General features: G+C 51.3%; 9 protein-coding genes across 9 annotated transcripts; 3 read left to right on the plus strand and 6 right to left on the minus strand.

Moving 5' to 3' along the window:
- Positions 1-2,296: 2,296 nt before the first annotated feature.
- Positions 2,297-3,622, minus strand: Z519_12764 (uncharacterized protein; the record flags this gene model as incomplete). The annotated part of the gene is made up of 3 exons (XM_016770469.1): positions 2,297-3,071; positions 3,187-3,475; positions 3,529-3,622. The coding sequence occupies 3 exons, from the start codon at positions 3,620-3,622 to the stop codon at positions 2,297-2,299; spliced, it is 1,158 nt and encodes a 385-aa protein (XP_016613308.1).
- A 1,955-nt stretch (positions 3,623-5,577) lies between these two features.
- Z519_12765 (uncharacterized protein) lies at positions 5,578-7,808 on the minus strand (the record flags this gene model as incomplete). The annotated part of the gene is made up of 4 exons (XM_016770470.1): positions 5,578-6,681; positions 6,740-7,207; positions 7,322-7,641; positions 7,739-7,808. 4 exons carry the CDS (start codon positions 7,806-7,808, stop codon positions 5,578-5,580), a joined length of 1,962 nt encoding a protein of 653 aa, XP_016613309.1.
- Positions 7,809-8,041: 233 nt separating this feature from the next.
- Positions 8,042-9,391, minus strand: Z519_12766 (uncharacterized protein; the record flags this gene model as incomplete). The annotated part of the gene is made up of 4 exons (XM_016770471.1): positions 8,042-8,053; positions 8,128-8,367; positions 8,422-9,190; positions 9,270-9,391. 4 exons carry the CDS (start codon positions 9,389-9,391, stop codon positions 8,042-8,044), a joined length of 1,143 nt encoding a protein of 380 aa, XP_016613310.1.
- Positions 9,392-10,570: 1,179 nt separating this feature from the next.
- On the plus strand, positions 10,571-11,625 carry Z519_12767 (uncharacterized protein; the record flags this gene model as incomplete). The annotated part of the gene is made up of 2 exons (XM_016770472.1): positions 10,571-10,986; positions 11,037-11,625. The coding sequence occupies 2 exons, from the start codon at positions 10,571-10,573 to the stop codon at positions 11,623-11,625; spliced, it is 1,005 nt and encodes a 334-aa protein (XP_016613311.1).
- A 222-nt stretch (positions 11,626-11,847) lies between these two features.
- Z519_12768 (uncharacterized protein) lies at positions 11,848-12,315 on the plus strand (the record flags this gene model as incomplete). The annotated part of the gene is made up of 1 exon (XM_016770473.1): positions 11,848-12,315. One exon carries the CDS (start codon positions 11,848-11,850, stop codon positions 12,313-12,315), a length of 468 nt encoding a protein of 155 aa, XP_016613312.1.
- Positions 12,316-12,840: 525 nt separating this feature from the next.
- Positions 12,841-13,727, minus strand: Z519_12769 (uncharacterized protein; the record flags this gene model as incomplete). The annotated part of the gene is made up of 2 exons (XM_016770474.1): positions 12,841-13,601; positions 13,679-13,727. The coding sequence occupies 2 exons, from the start codon at positions 13,725-13,727 to the stop codon at positions 12,841-12,843; spliced, it is 810 nt and encodes a 269-aa protein (XP_016613313.1).
- Positions 13,728-14,598: 871 nt separating this feature from the next.
- On the minus strand, positions 14,599-18,192 carry Z519_12770 (uncharacterized protein; the record flags this gene model as incomplete). Its single annotated transcript, XM_016770475.1, has 1 exon — positions 14,599-18,192. The coding sequence occupies one exon, from the start codon at positions 18,190-18,192 to the stop codon at positions 14,599-14,601; it is 3,594 nt and encodes a 1,197-aa protein (XP_016613314.1).
- A 659-nt stretch (positions 18,193-18,851) lies between these two features.
- Positions 18,852-20,329, minus strand: Z519_12771 (uncharacterized protein; the record flags this gene model as incomplete). The annotated part of the gene is made up of 2 exons (XM_016770476.1): positions 18,852-20,165; positions 20,216-20,329. 2 exons carry the CDS (start codon positions 20,327-20,329, stop codon positions 18,852-18,854), a joined length of 1,428 nt encoding a protein of 475 aa, XP_016613315.1.
- A 257-nt stretch (positions 20,330-20,586) lies between these two features.
- Z519_12772 (uncharacterized protein) lies at positions 20,587-21,858 on the plus strand (the record flags this gene model as incomplete). Its single annotated transcript, XM_016770477.1, has 1 exon — positions 20,587-21,858. The coding sequence occupies one exon, from the start codon at positions 20,587-20,589 to the stop codon at positions 21,856-21,858; it is 1,272 nt and encodes a 423-aa protein (XP_016613316.1).
- Between the last annotated feature and the right edge of the window lie 360 nt (positions 21,859-22,218).

Consider the following 22,218-nt stretch of genomic DNA (forward strand, 5'->3'; position numbering starts at 1 on the left):
TGTTGGATCACCTTCCTACCACTTCGAGCATGAGGTGTAAAGTTAGCTTCGCTGCCTTATATCAGCGTACTTGCATAGATTGGGTAGCCTTTTACTCTACATGGAAGCTTTTGAACCGCGCCAAATCTTTCAGTCCCCGACCTCGTCTTCTAAGTTCTGCATTCTCTCTATCCTAGCTCAGGATAAAAGTCCTGGATCGCCCTCTCGCCGCGTGACCCTTGGCGGCTTTGATTGGACGGAGAAGTGGTTTAGACAAACTACAGTGTGTGGTGACCAAGAAGCTCTCCTACCACAAGGTAATCAGCTGTTGCAATCAATGTCAGCAGACCTTTCATCAAGATAATAGTAATTTGCTCTAATTTTCCCGGAGGTCTTACTAAATGTTTCTGTGTATAAGCACTTCGTCTCCCTCCTTACTGAAAATCTCTCGACCAACATCTCAAATTCTATCTTCAAATCAACCAAAGAAGCCACACTATTCACCTTTCTATTACTGACACCCATCGAGGCTCTGAAAACTCCTGGCGATCAGAGGAAAACATGAGCATAAGCGCCGTTCATCCGCACCCACAAGCATTGAGATCAGCACAGCCACCACATCCAATTCGGAATTCTCAGAACCCGCTAAACGCGCAAGCTCCTTAAGCCGGAGGTCTACAAGTAGGAGCACCAGTATCAGGGTCCAGTCAACAAGCTAGTACGGTTGATTCAGATAATATCCCATTTATGAAGGGGCCAGTGACAAATTTTACATTTCCTCTAATGAAGGGGCCTCCAAAGTGAACTCGACCACGGGCACGACATCAGGGAACACAGGTGTCAGCGAGACCAGTTCGACCGTTGCGATGAACTTCAGTGTTTAAACTATTGTTTCATGCTTGCTGCCATAATTCCATCTTCGACATGTTGGGAAGGTATTTCCATAAAGAAGTCTCGGATACTGAGCTTTTGCTGACTTCATTTCTCTACTTTGCCAGGAAAATAGTCAATTTGTCGGCTCTCTTACTCTCAAATGGCCAACAATGAAGATGCGCCCAGTCTTTGGATTGATAATTTTGCTCTTTCTTCAATTTTTTTTTTTTTTTTTTTTTTTTTAATTTTTTCACTTCTTAAGGGTCGTATTCTGTCCTTAGGTAGTATTTGGCAGATATCGGGGCTTTGGTTGGCCTACTAGACATTTACTTACTGCACTCTATTGCAAGGCGCTCAAAGACAAGCATGGAAAAGACAGAGCATTGGCTGGCGATGTACGATCTTCAGCCGACGTCGGTGACGCTTTTGAAAGCATGTTCAAAACCCTCGGTCCTCTCTATCGCACCTCTCGGCCTTCGCGTATGGTCCAAGTCTATCCTGACTGATAAATAGTCAATTGGGGTCGCAAATCCCGCGGGAGTGATTAATAATGGCAGTAAGTGGACACACAAGGCTCAAAGATACGGAAGATGAGGGGTGGGAGAGAGCGGTATGGACTCATCTGACAGTGAGTGAGGAATAGCATGCACACCGAACTTCGATTTCTCTCTATCAGGCGGCTCGACCGCCAACATCGCCAGTGTCGCCGGACAGCAGGGAACGCCTTGTAACTCTGCATATGCAGTCAGCAGAGCAGGCGTGATCTTAGTCACGACATCAGTGGCAAAAGAGAAAGAAAAAGATCAATGCAATTTGCCCGTTACTCCAGCATGGGCAGGATTTCTTTCAGCCTAAGGACTCCTTCGATTGACTAAGGAGACAGCCGTGTTGTCGACGGCTGATTCTCGATGACCTCATAGATGCCAACTGTCCATGTTTATGGCCAATGCCGACGCACGCGGATGAATCCTCCAGCATAAGAAAGGCGCTATCATGGTAAAATTCCTCTTCCACAACGACAGTTCATATTGCACAGAAATTGTAGGTGCTTTCCGGTTTGCCAATATGAAGGCAACGGGACAGGCTCACGTGTGAACTCCTCAGATGTTCAACGTCGACGGTGGCTGATAGGATCCGAAACCATCTCAGGATCCTCGACCAAAGTCGATGCGCCTTTGTTAGTCTAGTTCCATCCCAATAACGTTATCGTCCTCCCGTTCGTTCATAACGCGCAATGCTACTGAGATTTATTCCTTAGACCGGGATATTCAAGGTTAAGGTATACTAGTCATTCGCCGGCTAATAGGAGCACGTCGCGGCCACTACACTCCATCAACCGTCAATGTGACTCTCCTTTCCGATGGTATCATATTAAGCTGTCCACTGTTATCTCTTCAAGCACCAGTGCGAGGACCAATTTTGGCGGACATACTTACTGAATGATTCAAGTTTTCATTAACGGAACCACTGCTTCTTGTTCCAAGTCTCGGCCTCTGGTCCATATCACATCCGCGAATGATAAGCGCCTGTTCCTGTGTCCACAGCGTCCTTCAAGCCAGCACGAGACAGCAGCCAGCAACGCCACTGCGGCCAAGCAGCCGATTCCGAGAATAACACTCAAAGACATGGTTCTCGACATGCCATGTCGCTCTAGTCCTTGAGCAACATATACGAGCATGATGCCCATGACGGGCTCAAGGGAACCATCCACCATACCCATTGGCTCATGCAAGGAGGTGTTGTAACACGCAACAATAGACCATTCATCTTTCGTAACCGTCTCTGCAGGCGTCTCGCAAGTCTCAATGGTGGAGACATGTTCCATCAGCTTCCCGTCGTCCTGGTACCGATACCGATCGTAGAAAGCATTGAGCCTGCAAACGACCCTTCCGTTTTTGGTGAGATCGATATGCGTGCCGCCGTCATGCAAATGGCCTCCGACAAAGGTAATCATTCCTTGGGGGACCCCTTTCAGGATTGGACTGGAATAGTTGAATGTTGAATCCCGATAAGCAGGTACGTCTGAGGTTCTGCATCCTCCGACATCCAGCCAGTAAGGCGTGACTGCATAGAAGTCTTGAGTCTGGCGGCCTTCAATGTATTCGTAAGTTATCGTGAAAACAATATCAGTCTGTGGTTCGGATTGAAGCAAGTTCATCAAGTCGACGGAGAGCGCGATTTTATCTGAACGGCCGACGTAATAACCAGCATTAACTGTCCTTGAAGAGCGTTAGCCACTTCCCACGGTTTCAGGCTCAGAAGAAAGCTTGCCCGCCAGCTGATATATCGATCACCGTCCTTTCATTGCCTGAGGCGGCAAATCTCTGGCCATACGACCCGTCCCAGCAAACTGCATCCGCCCGATCTCTGTTCACCATTACTCCATGGTGAAGCCACATGCCTGTGTCGGCATCAGCCTTTCTTCCGTCAGCATACTCAATTCCCATTTGCAGCCAAGTGAGAACACAGTCTCGACATGGCAGCGTGGTCGAGTCATGAAAATATTGAGCCATGCCACCGTTCTCGTTCATTGGCGGTACTGAAACTGGTGCATATTTGATCGTAGCTCTTCGGGCACCATACTCAAAGAAGTACAAGGGAGTATGGAAAGTAGTTGTTGTCTCTGAGAAACGTTTAGAAACTAAGGTGCTGAATTATTCAAGGCTCTGTGCTCACTGGACGGAAGCAGCTTTCCACGCCCATGTCCCGCCCGGGCAAATGCTGAAAGGGACAAGAAACTAAGAAGAAAGAGAGGAGGTACTTGGACCATTGTGAATCTGTCAGTCAAGACTAGATCTGAAACAGACAATGTTCCAGAGACCAGCGCAAGAAGAACTCATCTTTCCCAGACGTACTGGAGAATAAAAATGTAGCAGCATCTAGGCAGACGAGAAAAGTGAAACTCAGAGACCGAGCTTGATGACGCATCTTCCCGATACTATACCATGTTGCGAGCACTGACGGCTGTGCCTTTACAACCTGGTAAAATCTAAAACTTGGCTACTCCGTGTAACTTGCCAATTGGTGGCAATGGACTGTTCGATATCTGGATATTGGCTGAAATATGCCCGGTTTTGTGGCTGGCCTCGCCAGTTGCTTAGGATGGGTCTAGGTCTGTATTAAATCACTAGGCCGACCTTTACCGGATTGGGAAATTGTTGTGCCCGCATGGAGTTTCCCCCTTTCCCATATTACGACATTATATTTGGCACCAGGAGGTCTTTGCACTTTGAAGTGCAGAGTCCAGCATGTAGAAGTGCGAAGCATATATCATGTCAAGGTTTACGATACAAATTGGGTTCACCGTAGCTGCTAGCGCTTTTTCCTTTTTTTTTGCCAGTACACCTGTCGCTCTCCTGTCTTTTCATACTTCACCTAGGTCACTCCCTGGCCACTCGTCAATGGTAGATCACGCATCTTCTTCGATTGAATTCTGCTTTCTCTCTTTTGATAAGAATGGGGTCCTATAGCCAGCAACTTGATCCTGTCAGAAGTCCTCGCTATTGGGGACGACGGGCTCGGTTCAAGTAGCTGCAATTTTCAATAAGCTAAATCAGGGTTTTGGTACATGACAACGGTTTACTCGCACGTTTCTGTAGTTTGACGGTCATTACACATCTTGGCTTCTTGTTAGTCCCAAGTCCAGGCATCTGAAAGTCACATGACAGTGGATTGAGCGACATGTACACCGTCCACTTTGGACGCCCGGGCAAGGTCGCGAGTCGTGTCCGAATACGTACAGGATAATAACCAGTTACGAGAACACCTCTCAACTGTGGACCATGCCTAGTTTCCCGTTCAGGTCCAGGTCAAATTCGTCATCTTGGTGGCTAGGACCATGGGCTCCATACGTGGAAATACTTCTGCCTGGAGGGTCGAGACCAAATCCATCCGTATATACCTCCTAAGCTGACTCCTTCGGCCTGAGGAATTTGCCATTCGTGTGCGTCACCTTTCTGGCACCTAGACATCTGTCTTGGGAATATTGCATCATGTACGGACAGGAGACCAAAGGTATTCAGGTCGATGAGACAAGATCGAATGGAAAGGCGAAGCTGATATCCGACATTGAAGGCTGTCCACCATACGAAGCCCCGTTAATTGCAGGCAACTATGCTTCCCCCGTGATGTAAGTATGAACTTGTTCAACTTTGTGCTTCCTGCTCATCTCAATGGGAAGGCATTATCATCCCCCTGCTCCACCAGTCAGAGTGATTTGCACGGCTGAGAACTGTTCGGCTCCGTCTTTCTATCCGGCCCTGACCGCAATCCACGACCTCGGCCATGTCGAAGCACTGGTTGACTGCCCGTACTGTGGCATAAGAGGAAAGACTAAGACAAGTTTGTGTAGCGGAAATATGAACCAGTCGGGTATTTTGATTAACGTTCAAGGACTGATACTGACATTAGTGGCGCAGTGCATGGGCGGGATGCTTGTTCTTTACCACCATCATATTCACTTTTGCCCCGTACATGTGCAGCAGCCTCAAGAACGTCGAGCATAGCTGCAGGAGCTGTGGAAAAAGGCTGGCGATCTGGCATCGTAGTGGGCATACAGTGCCAAAGTAAGACGAACAATGTCAGCACTGGAACGAGACTTCTCTGTTGAGCCGGACTCATCGACGGAGGTGCGATTTTGAGTGTTCCGCTTATACCAAATGCACGCCGTGTAAATGACACTGTGCATAATAGTCAATGTGAATGAGATTTTCTGCAGACATCATGTCACTGTATGTTTGAATTGAAGAAGGACTCCCAGTCTTGATCCAAGTCAGTCATGAAACCGAAAGATTCAGCCACCGTGCCGAGTTCATCTTGTGCACAATCCATGTCCGAATCAAAGCGATATATGCCTTCATATGCGATTGTCGGGGACTGACGATTGCGATCGCTGTCATGAATATTGCCGATCGAAGTGTTTGGATGACGGCTTGTATAGTCTGAGGGAATACTGTGCTGGCCCGATGTCCGTGTGCTGTCGGATCTCGATTGCCGTTCAGAAGTCACATAGAGCGTCCCAAAGAAAGGTATTGTTATCCTTGATGGGGCTGCAGAGCTCAGCGAGTTGTCCAGGTGAGCCAACACGAGCAGAGCTGCTAGACTTTTATGACATTGGCGAGAGAGATGGTTGACCCTATTTCCAGCCAACACTTGGAGAACATTCACGGTCTTGTTGATCAAATCGATATCATCCGGCGAGAGAGGAGTTCCTCCGTCGCATAACGACCCAACGACCAGTATAACTGAAGCCATAAACCCCACGAAATCGAGTGACTGGCAATCGAAGATGGGGTTGTCATTGACATGCGATCTCAATGCCAGATAACGCTTCAGCAAGTCCTTCGCAGAATCGATGGCGGTCAGTCTGCTGCTTACATAGAGGTGGGATGTTGGCGTCTTCAAGAGATATGGTAAATGTAGATATGTCCTTGTAAGGAAGTACTGCGCTTGGCAGATGAGCCTTTCTCGTAACTCATTCATGTCGGTCGAGTACGCATCTACCGGGATGTTGTGGTCCCACCAATTCCTTGTCATTGAGTTAGCGAGGGATGCGAGCTCGTCGTCGATGTCCAGAATGTCAGAGAATTTTGGTCCTTTGCGACTCTGAACTTGGTCAATCACGCGGCTTGTGAGCAGGCCCAAGCGGATTGCAAAGGGATAAGTCGCGTGCCCCACTTGACTAGTGTCGTCTGCATAGGTGACAACAAACGAATCGTCTGAAATAGCATATGGCAAACCAAGCAGGACGGACAAAAACCGATCACCGAGATACAGGGTCCACCAAGCCGCGCTGCGTCTGGGAGAGTTTGAATAGTTGCGGTGGAGGTTCTGCGACAAGTTAGCAATGCCCTCAAAGATTATTCAGAGATGTGCAAGGGCAGACAACCATGATCTGGGCCAAAGAGATACCGTGGCGGTTGCACAGAAAGGCACGACGAGGTTGACCGACGTCGAGATACACTTTTGCATGGAAGACCGTTAGAAGTAGACCATCCAAAGTGCTCGCAAATAGATCGTTTGCAAGAACCACATGATCAACAATGGGAAGATACTGCGAAGCTTCAGCTGCGTTGTGGCGACCATAAGACGAGACAAGATATCCGACTTCTATCGGAGTGCCGGTCGTATAGGTTCTTTCCAGAAACTGCGGGAGGTTTTCGTAAGCGGCATCTGCTCCGAAGGTCTTGATATGCCAGAAGTCCCACCACCTTGTGTCTCCAGAGAAACATTGTCTCAACTCGTCGTAGCTGGGTAAAGCAGCTCTGAGTTGGTCGCATATCGCATCTTCGCGCGTGGAACCCGACTTCTGAAAGTGGACATTCCGGCCAGCATGGGGATGAAAGTCCCCAGTATCCTCGTCCAATTCACTTGTGCTCGCGACTCGTTGAGTTGAGAGAAGCTGTTCAGAGTCAGTAAGGCTTCTCCGTCCACATGAGCAACATGGAAACGAAATCTCCTTATTTCGTACTTGAGAAGCTTCTAGTGCTGCAACCAGTGGAGCGTGGCGGGTGAGCTCAGCCAGATCATCGTCCGAATTTTCAGCTGTAACATCATCTCGGGCAGTAACGATAGGGGCAGCAGATCGAGCAATATCTTTCTTCTCTCGGGAGAGGGATTCCACTAATAATTCCAAGTCGGCCACCCTCTCTCTCAAAGTCTTCCTCTCTTCACTGGCATCGTCAGTCCCACGAGGCTTTGGCACAATGCACCGAATGCCGCGTGCAAGACACCGGGCGCATTCACCAGCGGAGTCCGGGCCATATGCACAGCGGACTTTTCTGCGCCTACCTATCAACAATTAGACGGACTTCATAATCAGACCTCACGTTGTAGGAGAAAAGAGCTTAGCAGGCTTAGACAGGACGGTTAGATGCTGGCTTCTTACACTCAGAGCAAGTCCGAGATCCCTCACGGAGTCTCTTTGGTATTCTCGAGGTCTTAGAGGTTTGGGACATTTCACACGAGAGAGAAGCGCGACTTTGTTGAGTGTTGAGAAGGCGCACGGTTGGCTAACGAAGCGAAGTGATGATGCATAGGAGGAGAGCAAGCGAACAGGGAACAAAAGTTACAGGGAAAGTAACCCGGATTTCGGAGTTTAGGGAGTTAAGCGCTCTATTTTTGCACTTCTCACCAACCAACCCGAAGTCTCCACCCCCTGTTCTCTCTACCGGGTACTCGGTCCTGCACTTCAAACGATGGCCTAGATGCAAATTCACCATGGTTAATAAGACTGTCACCTGCCTGGCTGTTCTCAAGTTGACTGCGACAACATACCTTAGGTTCTTCCACACCCTCAAACGCCCCCCACCATAGCTCGAGCTTTGTGGGGTTTGTCGGTCCGACATGCTTGTCCCGATGGCCGGATAGAAACGCGTGAGGATAGCCTAGATCTACGGGAACGGCTTCCTCAATTTCTCGGATGTCCTCTGCGGAAAGTTGAATGCTCAAGTTGTCGATGTTAGCCTGAAGCTGCTCGACTTTGCGACCTCCAACGATTGGGAATACATAGGGCGCCTGCTAAAGGTTAACGACTATCACTAAGTCTCACCCTCAACATGGCCTGCTCACCTTCAGTGTAACGTATCTCAAAGCGATACCAAATGTGTTTGTTCCCTTCCTGTTAGCCACGCGCTCCAGAGCTGCGGTGGCACGCTCGTATGGTTCAAGTCCCTTTCCGGAAAGGTCGTATTCTGGTCTTCCTCCTTTTTGGGCCTTCTCGGCCTTGCTTTTGAATTTGCCAGCGCCCATTGCTTCCCAGACCGTGATAGCCATTCCCTCTGCTTGGCACATTGGGACTATGTCTCGCTCGATGTCCCGGGCCACAACATTCCACAATCCCTCGTAGACCACAAACGGAGTCAAGCAATGTTGCCGGGCATAATCATTTGCCTTGACGACCAACCAGGCCGGCCAGTTGGAAATCCCCAGATACAGGACTTTACCCTGTTTGACGACGTCATCGAGGGATCGCATCAGCTCCGGAATGCTTGTCACTCCGTCCCAGGCATGCACATAAAGGATGTCGACATAATCTGTCTTCAATCGCTCCAGGCTCTCTGCCAGCGAGAGACGCAGACTCTTTCTATTGGCGCCGCCAAAATTGGAGGTAACACTTCCCTCCGGCATCTGTTCGGGGAATTTGTAGGGTAACGCGAACTTGGTGCCAATGATCATCTGGTCTCTGACTCCACGATCAGCCATCCAGTCACCAAGCCACTCTTCCGATTGTCCCGCCATGTAGAAGTTTGCAGTGTCGATGAAATTGCCACCGGCTGCATGAAAATGATCAAGGATTGCATAGGTCGTCTCCTTGTTGCACTCGCCCACTGTCGAACTCCTATGCTTCAGTTAGCAGGTGCAATGGAGGGACGGGTGATCGATGGGTTCGATCGTTGGTACGAGGTCCGCCTACTGACCATATTTCTCCGAAGCCCATGGCCCCCAAGCAGAGAGGGGAGACAAGGATGGACGCATTGGGACAAAGGAGGCGATGGTGACCGAGCTTGGTCCGTGGCGGTGGTGCGGCTGAGGGGGGCATTGTGAGAGCCGTTGTGAAGGATGGAGGAGTACGAGGTAGTAACAGAGGTTGGTTGTCAATGCCCTCACCGCAAGCTACAAGATGGCGGCCATTTATGCTTCATATTTTCATTACTTTGCGGAAAGAAGCGGCCCGAGTCTTCTCATTGTTGTGAGGGTCGAAGCCTCGAATTTGACTCATGAAAGATGATTATTCTCTCTTCATTGCGCTACATCGCGCTACATCGCGCTGCCATGCATGAAGATGCGGGCCGCTTTTGTTCCGCTCTCGACCGCCAAGCAACATGATTTGCCGACGAGGCTGACGAGGCAAGAACAAGAATCCATATAAGGTTCGCGGCCACTGCGCCAAAGAACCTTTCCAGACTCGAAAAACCAATGGAATGTCGTTGGGACAAACGAAAGTCCCTATTTACAACACAGTTTCCTCGTATTTGCCCTCGGCTATGGATGCTTTCCAAACGTGGCGCCCACATGGCCAGTGGATGCGGAAAGGGACCAGATCTGGGCGCGTCATTCTTTTGCTACATGGGATAAACTTACCAATGCTTCTCTTGTTTCCCCTTGTCGTCTCTATGTTGTACGTGTAATACGCCCGGTCTCGCAACCCGATAGGCAGGCTGCGCTTTGATTACATGTTCAAAGGAAGAGTTTGGAACTTCTTGGGCTTACCTCAGTGTTGCCTGTGTCACAGCCTAGGCACCAGGTAATGTTCATGTTGCCCGCAATCAGAATAAAGCCATATCTAAGTTTTTGACGCGCGTTGAGACATTAGGCCCAGAACGTGGGACGGGCAAAACCCAGAACTGTGGCGCAGCCGACAATTCCCAAAAGTCATGGAGCCCCTTCTAGATCGCGCCCTTTGGGCCCAGCAGAAGACGCAAAGTCCACTCGGAAAGACTATCGGTCCCTCAAAAACAAGCCTCCTACAGCAACTCGTCTCGCTATCGCCGCCTTGATGTCTAATAGTCGACAGACAGAGTCTCGCTTGATATTGCTACGCCTACATGGCACCAAACTGGCATCGGGAGTCCCGACATGCGAGCGATGGCAACGTATTTCAACATTTTGGGTATAAAGTCCAAAGATCAACCACCAAAGGAAAGGATGAACTCTGCCTCCTCTTGTAGTTTTGCACTTCAATCGCGCAGTTGCATCGACGAAAACTCCGGCAGAAGCGATGGATCAAGCGGCAAGCCTCATGAGCGGTACAGGCGCAACACTCGCTGCAGTCATTCAGCACTGGCACTGCAAGGCGGCACCTCGAAAGGCAGGCGTTGAACCTCTCCCGGACGAGCCAAAAAGAGCGTACACAGGCACAAGGTTCGACGTCACCGAGTTGCAGTCATCTACACCAAGCACACCCAACAAGACATTCTCCGAAGCCCCTTTGCGAGAGTGGCCGCATGAACCAGTCCCAATCACCAATGAACCGGTGGTCGAGCGATCTCTAGACGCAGTCGATGTGATACTACGTCTCCTGCCATGCGTCCTCATCATGAAAGCCGGACTCTGTGTCCTTGCCTCCGAAATCGACAAGACGCATGTGGGACCCTCGATCGACAAGACCAGCCAACTGACCCTCCACCTGATCAAGTTCAACAGCCAGCTCACCACCATTTCCACAATCATTTTCATCGTGATAGTCTCCACAATCGTGTGACGGTACGCCCTGTGGCGGCGGAAAAGGGCGCTACGCTCGGGGAAATCGAGCAACTGCACGCATCCATCAGCTTGACAGCGACCCTCAAGACCATCTGGTCACTGTGGCGGTTCACCTTCACTAGCTTGGCTTTGATCTTTCTTTGGTCTTGGTACTACGTGGGATCGCAGGCAGAAACAAGACAGCACTCATACCGCAACTCTGCCAGCTTTGGCATTCCCTCGGTTACATTTCTCTTTTCGCACGCAATACCTCCTTTCCAAGGGGACCAAATTGACATCGACAAGGTTTCGCCCATCAAGCTAACTGACATGACCGCCCGATATCACCTGTACAGCTCGTTTGCGGCGGGGACGCAGAAGACCAATGTGCAAGGTGCCAGAGCGGTACAAGGAGCAGACATCTACGGAGCCACTCTTACCCCGTGGTACGGCCCCGCGCGAGACAGTTCTTCTCTCGAATTCGACCGGAAGGGTTGGCTAGGGATCCCGCACATGTCTGACCAGCCTGTCATGTCAACGATTGGGACATCGATGTATTGGATGAACCGGACGGAAGGGGCGAATGCCTGAATGCCGCAGAAGATGGTCGGGTCCTTTATCTACGAAGTGTCCAGCTTCCAAGCAAATTGCACCGCGCCCTTTCTCCCCACAAAGCCCAAGCCAAAGGGATTATTGCACGCGGTATCCACCGCGATGAACATGACCACCATGCCTGAAGACCTGAACAAACCCTGCGAATTATATTTCTGGAGTTGAGCCAACGACACCCACAGCTTTGCCTCGACCTGCGAGATGACCAAGGTTACTGTCCAGATCGACGCCATCTGCACCGCAGCGACCTGCAAGCCCACGCGGATGAAACACATCAGCACCTCCCCGCGCATGTTGCTCGATTCCGACGTCTTTGCCACTCCCTTCCTCAACTCCCTTCTCCTAGCGTGCGGGATGCCGCAACACGAAGGCGACTATTCGACCTTCGACAGCGATAACGGCCTGGTTGACCTGAAGAGCGACCTCAACGGAAACAGACTCAATAGTCCATACCTTCTCGAACAGCGGAGTACCGAAGCTCAATTCTCACTATCGATGTCGGTCACGCGATATATGAACACGTATTTCACATCATCCCAGATGCTCCGCTATGAGAGCAGTTTCCAGGATGACTTGGCAGTCAAGGGGTCCATCACGCTGAACGACAACTCGGACTTTAGTTTCTTGACCATGGACGGCGCCATATATAATTCCCAATATTCTCTGTAATGACCGTGGCTGATCATGGACATTCTATCCAACGCAGTCCTTCTCGGCGCGGCAATCTGCGCACTGTGGCTGAGAAAGCACACCCTCGCACCCGACATCTTTGGTTTCGTGAGCAGCTTGACCAGGGACAATCCGAATTTGCGTTTGCCGGAGGGAGGGAGCACGCTTTCAGGCATTGAGCGCGGTAGAAGGTTGAAGATGGCGAGAGTAAAGATCGCGGATGTGGGGGAGAATTCGAGCGTGGGGAGGGTTGGCTTGATGCAGGTCGATGGGACAGATGTGAAGGATTTAGAAAAAGGGAGGTCTTACTACTAATCATGTAGAACCCCCGTAATTTTCTGACAGTGGTGAAAATTTAATATTGACACGGCCTATTGATCAGATATCATTCTTTCTACTGAGATCCCGACTTGCCTGCTCGAATCCATTCCTACCAATTGTCTAATAATGCTGTTGGGACGTTGACGGATTGGTTCCCTGGACGAACTACCCGATCAAAAGACCAGTCCATCTAATGTCCTCCTGCTATCGAATCGTAAATCCGCCATCGACTCTGACATCCGCCCCATTAATCATACCACTCTCGTCTCGACAAAGGAACTCGATAGCACTGGCCACCTCGTTGGGGACCGCAAACCTCCCCGTGGGAATCTCGGCCAAGTGCTTCGCCTTCTTGTCTTCATCTGCCCACGCTTTCGCCGCCAACGGGGTCCACGTCACTGTCGGCGAGACTGTGTTTGCAGTGATTCCCTTCGATGCCCACTCCGACGCCATGCAGCGGGTGAGTCCCAGCAGGCCAGCCTTGGAGGCGCAGTAGGCGCCGTGGCCATCGAGGGCGACGTGGGCAGCTTGTGATGCAATGCTGACGATTCGTCCGGGGGGCGGGGTTCCGTTGATCTGTGCTGCTCTGGATTGATAGAGGTGGAAGAAGGCATTGCTGCAATTGAACGGGCCCAGAAGATTCGGCAGAATATTCCTCATCGCCTCTTCCGCCGAGGTTTCTTCGAAGGGCTGTACCGAGACATAGCCCGCCGCGTTGATCAGTATACTCGGGAAGGCCTTGAACGCCAAAGGATCGGCAAGTTTTCCGTTCTTGCCCAAGACCTCTTTAACAGAGGCCTCCGAGGTAATGTCACATTCAAACGTCCACACCCTTTCGGGCTTCTCAGAACCAAACACCCGCTTCACCGTGTCGATCACGTGGTCTCGTTCAAATGGAGCGTATAAAAGGACCACACCCGCTCCAAGCGCATGAAGACGAGAGGCAATTGAGGAACCGAGTCCGCCTATACATAGTTGAGAAGGTCATCGGATTGATCGGGGAAGTAGAAACGATATCGTCCTGGGTGGAAAGTGAACTCACCGATTCCGCCTGCTATTATGGCCAGACGTGCTTCATATGTCAAGGTCATGTTTCGAAGAGGTTGAGCAAGGTATGAAGAAGGGGCTAGAATCGTCCTTGAAGGCCTTATATACTCAATGCCCCAGGTATTATATTAGTGTGTATGGACCCCGCACAGAATTACTCCATACATGCTCCTACAGTATTACTCCGCACCGCCATATATCTGGTAGTCTCTGCCAGCCAAGTACTGATGCCATTTATGGTTACACATCCCAAGTACCCAGATACCCCAGTTTTCCAGAGTTGTGGCCTCTGACCGGCAACCAGGGACCAAGCGAGCTAGAAATGTATTCTCGACTTTCCACCCCATCACGGAAGGCTACGTGATAGCATCAAGTCGATATTAAAAACAACAAGTTCCAGAGTTGATCTCGTGTCATTAGATCCGGTGCCAATATATATACTTAATAGCTGCAGCTCTCAGTCTCTGTGCACCCTGGGAATATCACGCTTCTTCCATCTCATGGACAAATTCCTGTATGAGGTCGCTATGAAACTTCTCAACGGTAACAAAACACTCTCTCAGAAGATTTCCACCATCACTACCCCCTCGACCAGGAAATCTTGATCGCTGAGACTACCATGGGTTCTCAACTTTGCGATGTGGAATTCGTTTGTACCCCGGTCATACCTTCACGACCCTCTGGAAGCCACTGGGCCCTTAGAGTAGGACTAGCTTTGTAATCGGTGATCGTGGGTGGAACTTCCCATCTTTGAAAGCCCTTCAATAGGTTATCTTTGCCAAGCTGGCAAGGCTGGCATCGACACAGGCCCTACCCACGTCACAGTCCCAAGGGTGTTGAATTGGTTAGGGAAGATATAGACATAGGCACATCCGTCCCCAGACCCGAATCAAAAACCGAATGGATTTTGTGCAGCTACAGCCTTGTCAGCATTTCTGTCCTCAAATGTAATCCCTGAAATGAAAACTTACTCGCATTGGCGAGGTTTGCTCTTCTTCCCGTTGGCTGAGGAGTCAACTTCTTGGCTTCAGGAACACCAAATTTCACGGGAGGAGCGGGACCGGTCTTTTGCGGCTGCAAAGGTGCGATGGCTGGAAGTTGAGGAAGAGGTGGCATCGGTGGCACTGGTGGCGTTTGGAAGTTCCCGAATCCATTCTGCTGCGGCGCTTGCCCGAAACCGGTGGGTTGTGGTTGCAGTGGCTGCTGAAAGGCTGTTTGCTGAGGTTGAAGGGGTGCCGGCTGAGGGAACCCTGCCTGTGATTGGAGACTTTGACCAAATCCGTTGATCTGCGGCTGTGGAGGAGATACAAACCCTGTCCTTTGTGGTTGGAGTGCTGGTGGGAGAACCGTGTTGATGCCGCCCGGTGGCGGGCTTTGTTGAAATGGAATTCCTGTCGGTTGGGGCTGGAAAGGTGGTCGAGGATCTGCAAAAGGACTTCCGGCTGCATTCCCATTAATATATGGCTGCTGTGGGAACTGACCGAATTGCTGCGACTGTTGGAAACCTGTAGGTTGCGGAGCCAATCCAAATTGTCCAATACCTTGATTTGGTTGAATGAAACTAGTAGCCTGAGGCTGCAACTGCAACTGTTGGAATTGCTGCTGCAGACGTTGTTGCGAGAGATCGTTCAAGCTTTGCCCAGGAGGGGCTTGCAAAGCAGATGCCCGTGGAATACCTGTCAGTTGTGGTTGCAATGGTTGCAGTCCGAACTGGTTTTGTTGAGGATTTTGAGGAGCGGAAGTCGGGCGAGGAGGAGGCGGGAGCAATCCAGCACCAGTAAAGCTTTGCTGTGGTGCCAATGGTCGCTGTCTGGGGATGTTTAACTGTTGTTGCGATTGGAAGGCAGTCATCTGAGGTTGCAGTTGTGCGGGTTGTTGGTTTAGTTGCGAGAAGAAAGCAGGATTGGCACCGGTCTGTTGGGGTTGCTGAATAGGAGGAGATAGGACAGCTGCGGGGGCAGCCTGCGGTTGAGGCTGTTGTGGTGGTGGCTGTTGAACCGGCGCAGGAGCAGGGGCTGGAGTAGGCTGAAGAGGAGCCGGCAGCGGTCCATCAAGCAGGGAAGACAAATCCTTCGTTGCGCCTGTTGGATGCCTGGGCCCTGGTGACGGAGTGGCAGCAGCAGGAGCAGCAGCAGCGGGGGTGGTAGTAGTTTGTGAGGCGGCGGGAGGGTGAGTAGGTGCCTTGACTGTCCAAGCATCATCGTCAAAACCACTCTTGACAGGCTCCCTCGGAGGCGCCTGAGTAAGAGGCGTGGGCCTTGCATCCGAGGGTGGCCTCTTCTCGTCCTCTTTAGGTGTGAAGGCATCCGCGTCGACAACGTCGCTTGTTGACCGAGTTGTCTCTGGCCTGCCTCTGCGTGTATTGTTATGCAATGTTCCACCTGGACCCGAGAATAGTCCGCCCTGTGCTGACTCCCCGTTGATTCCGTTGGTCGTGGGAGCTCGTGTTCGCGCAAATTTCTGATCCAAAAACTTGATGACCTTCAGTATATCGCCCTCCTTAAAACCCAAGGTCCGCAGAGTTTCGGGTGTGATATCGGGAAGGACACTTTCATCCATCGAGTCCCGGATCATGGCCTGAGCATATCGGTCGCATTGATGGGGGCCAACACCCGCCTCGAGAAAGAAATCAAACCAATCATATTCGGGGATTTTCGGTTTTTCTGTTGCCCTGGCGTCAACGCTGGCTCCGGTCCGAGTGTTAGATTGTTCTTGATTTCGATGTTTCATCTTGATCAAATCAGCCACTGGAATGTGCTCCTCGATCGGTTCGTTTGTTACCTGCTCAACATAGTCAAGGTCTTCAGGTGACATCTTCGTTACGGGAACGGCGATCTTGACACCATTGACCTTGTGCAAATGGATCTTGCCACCCGTCACTCCCAAGAACTCTGCTTCAACCTTGAACGTCCCTGAGTGGTCGGTCCAGGTCCTTACTTTGGCAGGATCTGGCTTCGACCGACCCCCTTCCCGTCCATCTCTCTCTCTCCGGCCCCGCCGGCGAGGTCGTTCATCGGCGAGGCTACTGCCGCGTTGGGGAATTTCACTGCGAGGTCTTGCGAGCTCCGCCTCCTGACGGGCTCTGTCAGCTTTGGCCGCCTCTCTTGCCAGACGTTCTTCTTCGAGTCGATTCTGGTCTACCACAGACAAACCAGCATTGGCGCCAGAGCGCGAAGGTGGCTCTATCGTTGAAAAGCCAGTAACCTCAATGTAGCTGCTGGGCACGACGCCTTCTTTGCCATTCTTCAGGCGCCTGACATTCCACCATTCTTCAGATTTAGTGTCATCGAGTATGATGACCTCGTCCCCGACGCCGACTGTTACTTCATCGTCGCCTTGAGCCATGAAATCGTAGAGAACCTTTCCCTTCTTGTGGGTGCCGCCACTGCTGGCAGCGGTGATGACTTCCCGAAGACCTTCGGCCCGCTGGGCACCCGCAATTTCTCCCAGCGCTGACACGATCTCTTCTGCCGTATCCCTTGCACCAGCGTGCAGATCTAGACTTTTGCTTGGCCTGACCAGCTCAATGAAGACGTGTTTTCCCTCGATAGAATAGTGCCTCATTTTATCTGCAGTCCATTCTTGTGATGGTCCATCTCTTGACCTTTCGGGAGCGAGCATGATCGTACCCGTTGCAATATTAATGCCTAACGTCGTCGGCATCTTTCTCCTTCTGCCCATAGCCGAGACCATTTCACTAATATTGTATAGGTGAAAACCGCCAGGCGATCGAAACGCAGCCTCCTCATCTTCCGGCTGTGGGATGGCGCGATTGTAAGGAGGAGAAGGAAGTGGGCCTTGAGACGGTTCGTGCGATGTAGATGTAGGTCGTCGCGGGAGGGCCGGCGCAGGCTCTTCTTCGTCTGAGGCATCTGGAGTGAACTGTTGATGCGGGATCGCAGGTGGCGGAGAAGATATTGGTCGAGCAGCTGTCGGGGAAGTGGGAGCTCCTCCTCCCAAGACGCGTGCCAGATTTGCGGCAGGACTATGCACTGACCTAGCCGGAGAGACCGGGCTTGCGGGGGCCTCTGGCTCAGTTGTCGGCGGATTGGAATATGCTCTTGATCGTACAGAGGGGGACCGTGGAGGAGGAGCAGGAGCAGCGGGAGCGGCGGCGGCGGCGGCGGCTGTGCTTGAGATCTCGATGTAGTTGGCGGGCGCAAAACCAAAATCATCACCGACACCAACCAGGGTCCAATCGGGGTCGGAGGTATCGTAGACGTTCAGTATAGCGTCCTCTGCGAAAGAGACTTCCTCGTCTGTCTGTCGAGAGTAGTCATAGAGTGCTTTGGCGGTATGGGCGGGCTTTGCATCTTCGACATAGTTGTTTGGAATCAAGCCTTCAGGTTCATCGTCATCGTCTCCAGCAGCTTTCTTTTTCGCCTTCCACCAGTCATCCTCGGTGCTCTTTTCCAGGATATATAACAGTTCCCCCTCCTTGATCTCTAGCTCGCCAGTGCTCTGCGGGTGGTAGTCGTAGATGGCGGTGCATATCGCGACGAAGCCCATAATGGGGGACTGAGGACGGGATCGATGGGCAGAAAACAGCAGCAGTGGTCAAATAAATTGTGTGGAGGTAAATGCCATCAATGTGAAGTCGGGCGACTCGGAGAGAATGGGAGGGAAATAAGGTAGCGCAATTTGGGGGTTTCACCTGGACAGCTAAGCGAACAGTAAGATGGCCTGCTAGCGGGCGAGGGTGAGTGAGGACAAGGACGAAGGTGACGCGGTCGAGGTGAAGAGTTTCTTGACGTGTGGCTGGCTCTCAGTTCTCGAGGTCGTCAATGTACAGTGACTATCACGCTCATAAAGACAAACAGTGGAACATGCGGATGGATGAACACGATAAAAAGTGAGCGAGTTGGTTGGAGTGCTCGAGGCCCTCTCGCAGTTTGATCCATTTCCAGGAACCTCTCTGGCGCAACTGGATGCCAAGAAGGGGCCTGCGTTTCCCGTCACCGCCGTTGGTGCCATCTTTTCCAACATCCGCCGCCACCAGCACCGAAAATGCTTACATCAACATGCATGAAGAACGAGCTCTGCAGGTCGACACGACTACCATGCTTAGAAGGACCACAGGGACCCGGGTTCCATGTACTCCGTACCTCTCAAGTCACGTTGGAAAATAGAGAGCGTTTTGTACTTCGTACTTGGGACATAACGGCGGCTTAAATCTCCCTAGCATATTCCTCCTGACTACCCGCTGCTTCATCGTTCTCTTGCGATGGTGGCTTGCCTTCCTCCTGCCCGTTGTCCTCTTCGTCATCATCCGTGGCCACCACACCTCTGAGTTGAATGTGCCCATTGACATCGTCCAGCCGCTCAATCTTCCAATCCTTCGAGCCGGCCAACTTCTGCAGCTCCTTGCGAAATGCATCAACATCCTCTGGGCTCAGATCTAGTTTCTCAAGCTCCGTCTTGGACATGCCAGAGATCTCTCCTTTCCTCTGCATGATAACCGTCTCGGCTTTTTCATCCTTGGTCAGGACAATGCGGCCTCTCTCAAGTCTCTTGCCCTCGCGACCTACGAGTTTCATGGCACCCACCTCCACGTTGCCCAGCACGATCTGCTGAGGTTGCCCTTGGCCCAGTGCCTGCCGAGAGCTCTCCTCATCATGACGCGTTTGCCACGCTAGTACATCGTCTTCTGAGATGATCTCTCGGCAAGTGATAGGATGAGCTCGACTCTCCTTTGGCGGCTGGAAGGCGATATCGTTGCAAAGTCGCGGCGTGTAGATGATCATGAGGTAGGCGCAAGTGGCAGTCTCCTTGATCCAGCCGATCCGATCAGTTAGTTGCGGGTTGCAGTGGAATTGCACCTCGATCCTGCGGTCATTACCCGTGAGATCACAGGGTGTCCCTCCTTCCAGCCGCTGCACCAGGTAGTTGGTCTCGGCTTTTGACTTGACTTCAGTAGAGAGCGCCTTGTCAGAACTAGACTGTAGTCTTGAATCCTCCGGTTTCTGAGGTTTGAATTTGCCCAAAACGTAGCTAGGCGTTGTGGGGTCTTCCTGCGGTGGCCATATCCTTCCATTGGTACCTGGTGGGAGAGCGTGAAATTGGGTTACCTGGGAGTTGTAGCAGAATGAATAGGTCCACCATCCTGTAGAGTAGTATAGGCATTGATTCGAGGCCATGCCCTGCAGTAACTGCGACGCCCTTGCAACGGCCTTGTCCAAGTCTTCCTCACGATCTGCCGCAGACGGTTCTGAAGGAGTCCGATTGTCAACCGCCTCTTTCACTTCCGGGATAAAGCACAGATGGGGATATCCATGGAGAAAGAGGCGTCCATAAGAGCCCGACTGCATTGAGTCTTCTGTTATGGAGCCATCGTTCGTCTTCGGGTTGATGCTCGCGGAGACATCCTTCAGATATGCCTGCGCTGACTGTGGATTACCAGATGTGGCTTCCCTCGGCCGCCGGTCCAGCAGGTCTGTGGCATCTGTGTCAAGTATGTATGAATTTGGGAATTCAATGCTATACTATAGCGTCGTCAGCGTTGAAACGCAACACACCGGGAGACAGCAAGTACCTGAGGAAATGCGAACAGGTCGTCGTTGACACTGAAGGCAGTTTCGCTCGCCCGACAGAGACATAGCGCGAAAGCAAGCAATAAGCAAGCCCGGTGATCAACAGGACTCCTCATCGCGACGCAAGCTGCTCGATTACATGGCTGGCATGAGGCTGCAGCGCTGTCTCAAGTCGCCTGTAAAACAACACGTCGCAAAAGCCGCCCGCCGCGTTAAGTTAAGACGAAAGTGACATGCGCCAAGTGATCCTGCATTCTAGAATTGAGCAAGGGTCTTGACTATTTGTTTTAATTTAAGATCAACACTCTTCTGTCTGATTCTCATAACTTATTCCTTCTTTCCACAATAGCAATCTATCATATATCTCACAAAGATGGGTGAGGAAGCCTCATCGACCTTCTCCCTCGCCGGCAAAGGCCTCAAAATCGACACCAAGGAAGATCTCGAGAAGCACATTGACCTCCTCACATCGTCCTCCTCGGTCACCCACATCGATCTCTCTGGAAATACGTTGGGCGTTTCTGCGTGCGCTGCCCTCGCACCTATCTTGGCCTCAAAGTCGACTCTCCAGAGCGCCGATCTACACGACATCTTCACCTCTCGTCTCCTCGACGAAATCCCACCAGCATTATCCTCTCTTCTCGACGCCTTACTCGAATGCCCCAACCTTCACACAATAGATCTAAGCGACAATGCGTTCGGTCTCAACACGAAAGATCCTCTGGTGGATTTTCTATCGAAACACATCCCGCTAAAGCACCTGGTCTTGAATAATAACGGCATGGGTCCCCTCGCGGGTACTGCCATTGCCGAAGCGCTCATTAAACTTGCGGAGAGGAAGGAGGCGGCTAGAAAAGAAGGCAAGGATGTACCGCACCTGGAAAGCATCGTATGTGGCCGTAACAGGTTGGAGAACGGAAGTATGCCCGCCTGGGCAAAGGCATACGAGGCACACAGAATCGGAATTAAAAGCGTGAAAATGACGCAAAATGGTATTCGACCCGAGGGTATCTCCCACCTAATCTCGTCTGGACTATCAAAATGCGAAAATCTTGAGGTTCTGGACATGCAAGACAATACGTTCACCTTGAAAGGTGCACAAGCCCTGGCAAAGGCACTGAGTGGTTGGTCGAATCTCAAAGAACTCGGTGTCGGCGACGACCTGCTGGGCGCTCGCGGCGCAATCAAAGTTTTCGAGTCTTTTTCCGGAGGAGGTAATGAAAGGGTGGAAATTCTCAGATTGCAGTACAACGACATCACCCCAGCTGGGGTGAAGACCCTCCTGAGAGCTGCAAAATATGATTTACCCAGGTTACGACGAGTGGAACTGAACGGGAACAAGTTTGAGGAAGAGGATCCTTCGATTGAAGAGTTAGCAGTGCTGTTAAGCGACAGAAAAGATGAGCTTGGAAAGGAGGAGGATCCAGAAGACCATTGGGGACTAGACGACTTGGATGAACTAGAAGGAGAAGAAGAAGAGGAAGAGGAAGAAGAGGCGGCAGAAGAAGAGGAGGAAGAGGAAGAGGAAGAACTAGCAGAGAGAGTCCTCAAAGAGGCCGAGGAGGCGGAGGAGGAGGAGGTAGCGGAGGAAAAAGATAAAGAAGTCGATGAATTGGCCAGGGTGCTGGAGAAAACGCACGTGTGAACGATGATCGAGGGCGGATTGGAGTTGTAGCGCATGATTGAGCATGGTCAAGACATCAAGAATCCCTTTTTTGGCGAACAGAGCATAGCACAGAACGATACCCCAATAGACACGAGTCACAATCTTGAGCAAGCTATGCATTTCCCGTCCACCCCAATGCAGGCTAATTTCCTGGAATGCACACCACTCTCTATTCGCCGCATCATCTGCAAAGTTATCCCTCGGTGACGGGTCCAATTCTGCAATGCTAGAGGCCGCCTGTTCGGAGTCTGGGAATAGTTCAATGTTGATCTCAAAGACTCAACTCCGCACCAAGGGTGCTCTACTTGTGAGCGGGTATATTTTCCACGCTGTGGCGTA

Source organism: Cladophialophora bantiana (assembly GCF_000835475.1).
Source record: "Cladophialophora bantiana CBS 173.52 unplaced genomic scaffold supercont1.35, whole genome shotgun sequence".
NCBI classification, from domain to species: domain Eukaryota; kingdom Fungi; phylum Ascomycota; class Eurotiomycetes; order Chaetothyriales; family Herpotrichiellaceae; genus Cladophialophora; species Cladophialophora bantiana.